Source organism: Octopus bimaculoides, chromosome 23, assembly GCF_001194135.2.
Source record: "Octopus bimaculoides isolate UCB-OBI-ISO-001 chromosome 23, ASM119413v2, whole genome shotgun sequence".
NCBI classification, from domain to species: Eukaryota; Metazoa; Mollusca; class Cephalopoda; order Octopoda; family Octopodidae; genus Octopus; species Octopus bimaculoides.
In genome coordinates this window covers 22,875,753-22,879,530 of record NC_069003.1, presented here as the reverse complement: position 1 = coordinate 22,879,530, position 3,778 = coordinate 22,875,753, and the positions used below count along the sequence as shown (strand labels likewise).

Genomic DNA, 3,778 nt, shown 5'->3' with positions numbered 1-3,778 from the left:
ATATATAGGCACTGTTATGGTATTAGCTGTCAGAAATGATGTAGTTTTGCATAACAATGACGAAAACCACATTTTTTTTACCCAGAAATTAATAAAAAAAAAAGAGAGAACAAAAGAAAGAGAAAGTCACAATTATAACGGCTTCCGATTGGCTAAAATTACAAATTTTTTTTTAAATTATGTAATTTTAGCCAATCGGAAGTCGCAACTGTGTCTCCATGGAAACAGCACACACACGCACAGAAGACGTAACCATTATGTGATCTCTCGACCTGGTAGAAATAGCAGCCAACGTCTAAAAACGAAAATTGATGAAACATTGTGTAATGGATCCGCTTATTTCGTCGCTTGTGACAGGCCCAGGTGCTTTCCATTTTTAGTATTATTAATATTAAAATCAAAATCAATCTCCAAGGAACTCACGGAATATACTATCGTTAAAGCACTTAGCGGGACGGATATATCGATATTAAATAAAGCACTTAAAGGACCCCATAAAGCGATGTTAAATAGACTCTCTATTTTCTTATGATAAAATTGTAAACAAAGTTTAAAAGTAAACGGTAGCGGTGGTAGTGCTAATAATAATATTATCAATATTATTATTGTATGAAGTGAACTGTTGACGACGACGATGATAGGATTGGTAGTTTTGTTTTCCCACCACCAAACTTTGTTTACAATTATTAATTTCTAGTCAAAATGAATGTGATTTTCACCATCAGCATTTAAAACTACACCAAGGTTTGAAAATTTTTTTTTTAAATATCTGGTGAAAATAGGAAATACTTCAAGTGATTTGGAAGAATTTTTAAAAAGATCCTCCTTTTCTTATATTTTAGTGTTTTTTAAAACAAATTATGATAAAAAGAAAACAAAGATCGCCCAATGACCATTTTGTCAGATTAGGTTTGTATTAGTTTCATTTCAAAGAAAACAATTCTTTCGCGTTTTTGTTGAGTTTCCGTAGTGCGGGAGGTGGTGATGGGGGGGGGGGCTATATTCCTCCTAACCCCATCCGTTTCTGCAGAATATAAATCTGCTATGCTTAAAAAGAAACACTTCTGAAAAATTACGCTTTTTGGCGCACTAAATAATTTCCAGGCTATTCTGTAGGAATGCCCAAGCATACGTTATACACACAGATACATGATCGCTTCTTCTTGATATAATAGTTGTGTAAATTTCCATCAGTAGAACCGAGGTCTATATCATTGCTCCGCAAACTTTTTTCACTTGCGGTACGCTTATATTCTTTTCAAAATTCGGTGGCACACCTGAACTAAAAATATAACTAAAAGAATAGGGGGAAAAATTATATTCAGGTTACACTGCGGCACACCAAGCATCGTCTCATGGCACACCAGTGTACCGCAGCATACCGGTTGCAGAGCACTGGTCTATATGATCCTTGGAGGGGTCCATATAGGATATTGGTGTTAAAATTTATGTGCAATATATTGTTATACTTCTACAATCCACAAGATATTTTTACAATTCTTTTACACAGTTTTTAATAAAATTTAATTATAAAAAAATATAATAATGGGTATTTTTAAACGTCGAATGGCTATGAGGGTCCGTCTTAGAAAAACAGATATTAAAGGGGTCCATAGCTAAACAAAAAAAAATGGTTGAGAACCGCTGACCTGTATCATCTCGACCTCCATTACATTTGTGTTCTGAAATGGCTCTTAAGACCAGCGGTTGACTTGCAAGGCTTCAAACAAACAAACAAATATACATACATACATACATACATACAAAAGTGCATGCATGCATACGCACCTACATATATGTACATATCACGAATTCTAGGAACATATTCACGAGTTCTAGGTACCGTTTTGATCCGTAGAAAAGAGTTTTGTCACTTTCTTAATCACCGGTTTGAATCTGCGACAAAGAAATCGCCAACACAAACGCACGCACGCACGCACATCCATCAATTACGTTCGTATATGCATGCAAGCACTAACAAACTTGGTCGGGATGTTATGAACGAACGAGGTGAGCCTCCACGAGATAGCACTGACTGCTAGAAACAGCAGCCAAATTCTCGTCAAATCACATCACACCCGTCTTATTTATAAAGGAACATACATGAAGCAATGTAGTATCATCCAAGATACAAGTAAAAAAAAAAAATAGATAGGTCACGACTAGAACGTCAGTTATATGTTCGCTCGACAGGAGAGGAGCTAGGGCTAAACAATTAAATAACTTCGTACATACCTTGCAAGGTTTTGCACTGACTTCGTAAGATTTTGTATTGAATGGGACAGAGATACATCCCCTTCCGGAGCCTTTGCTGTAAGGTAAACATTTTCACCAGGTTCCTTCACATTTTCTTCATCATTATCCATGATTATGTCCAGTCCGCTGCCAGAGGTGTACTGCCCAAACCTGGCTAATTTACTTTCAGTATCGTAAATTTTCTTCCCTCTTATCTCTTGTACTTGTCATATTTAACCATTCGTATTGTCTTTCGTATAAAAAGAAGCTACAGCAAAATTTTATTCACTCGTTTCTCATGTGTAATCCAAAAAGAAAAGAAACGGTTTAGGTGGCAGGTAACAGACGTGAGTGTATCTGGGATCGGGTTTCGTCAAGCAGTCATACACAGTTGCGAAAAATATTCTTGTATTAAAAACTCTCCGAAAATTTTCACCTGCTTTAACAGTTCCTCAATTTTCTTTAGCGTAACATGCTTCGATATTCATAAATAATTTACAATGAATAAATTAGTAAGAAATCGATTTGGGAATAAACAGCGGAAAGGCTAGTAATCTAAGGGTTGCCCTGTAATTCATTCGCTTCATGCACCTTTTAGTGTTTATATTTCCTGACAACCATTATTCGCTGCTTTATTACTGAAAGAACATCTGCATTCATACAAAGCTAGCTGCTAGCCGTAAAGAATGTTGTTTTATCTGGGACGCCTACATTTGTTAGTTGTTTATTTTTCTACATAGACCAGAAAACGGATCTTTATCAACCAACGTAATCACTTTGATTTAACTCTCAACCAGTCTATATCTTTAATCGCTCCTCTTTAGTTATTCATTATACAATGAGTTGCTGTCACATATATCTTTAATCCCAGCCGTATTATTAACCCTTACAGGACTTCATGGATCGATACTGTTTTATTTTTTTTATGATCCGATAAATTTATAAATACATCTGCAACTGTAAATACATACAAAGAGGGGCAAAGCCGGAGAAACTGGGTCTGTTACTTTAAGATTAGAATATATTAAAAACTTTTACTTAAATTCTATGTTTATTAGTGCTGAACATAATATTAATAGGAACTGTAAGCTATCTGTGGTATGACGTCATTGTCTGGGGAGGCTGACAGGAAGGGCGAGTTGACCAGAAGGGGAAAAAGGGCAGAGGGAGCCTCGATCGGGATTCGTGCCCTTTTTCGAACGGGGTTGTGGTCAGGACAAGACGTGTTAAGCGACGGTCTAGGTTTGGGAGAAGCAGCTGCTATTCCTGGTGTACTTTGGGTCGGGGCAAGCTTCAAGGATTGGATACCGCAAGACAGACTCGCAGTCGAGGAAAAGAAAACCGAGGTAAGGCGATTACATCTACTCGTATGTACACACCACAAACTATTTCGGCCCCACGTGCAGAAATTCGCCGCGATGGCAGCCACCAAGATTAGGATCGCCAGCGGTGTGATCGGGCCTTTTAATGGCGAAGGAGATGTGATGGCTTGGATACGAAAAATTAGGCTCGTTGCCAAGCTGCAAGGAATAAGTGATGTGGC

General features: G+C 37.4%; 1 protein-coding gene across 5 annotated transcripts in view; it reads right to left on the bottom strand.

Annotated features, from left to right (window-relative positions):
• Positions 1–3,778, bottom strand: part of LOC106882414 (monocarboxylate transporter 2) — an 88,029-nt gene that overhangs the window by 56,144 nt on the left and 28,107 nt on the right. Inside the window, exon 1 of one of the 5 annotated variants that reach the window (XM_052976015.1) lies at positions 2,236–3,200. The exons of the other annotated variants lie outside the window; for them this stretch is intronic. Within the exon in view, the coding sequence (XP_052831975.1) occupies positions 2,236–2,366 (131 nt within the window). The 5' untranslated portion in view covers positions 2,367–3,200. Of the gene's footprint in view, positions 1–2,235; positions 3,201–3,778 lie in introns of those variants that run through there. 5 annotated transcript variants of the gene reach the window in all.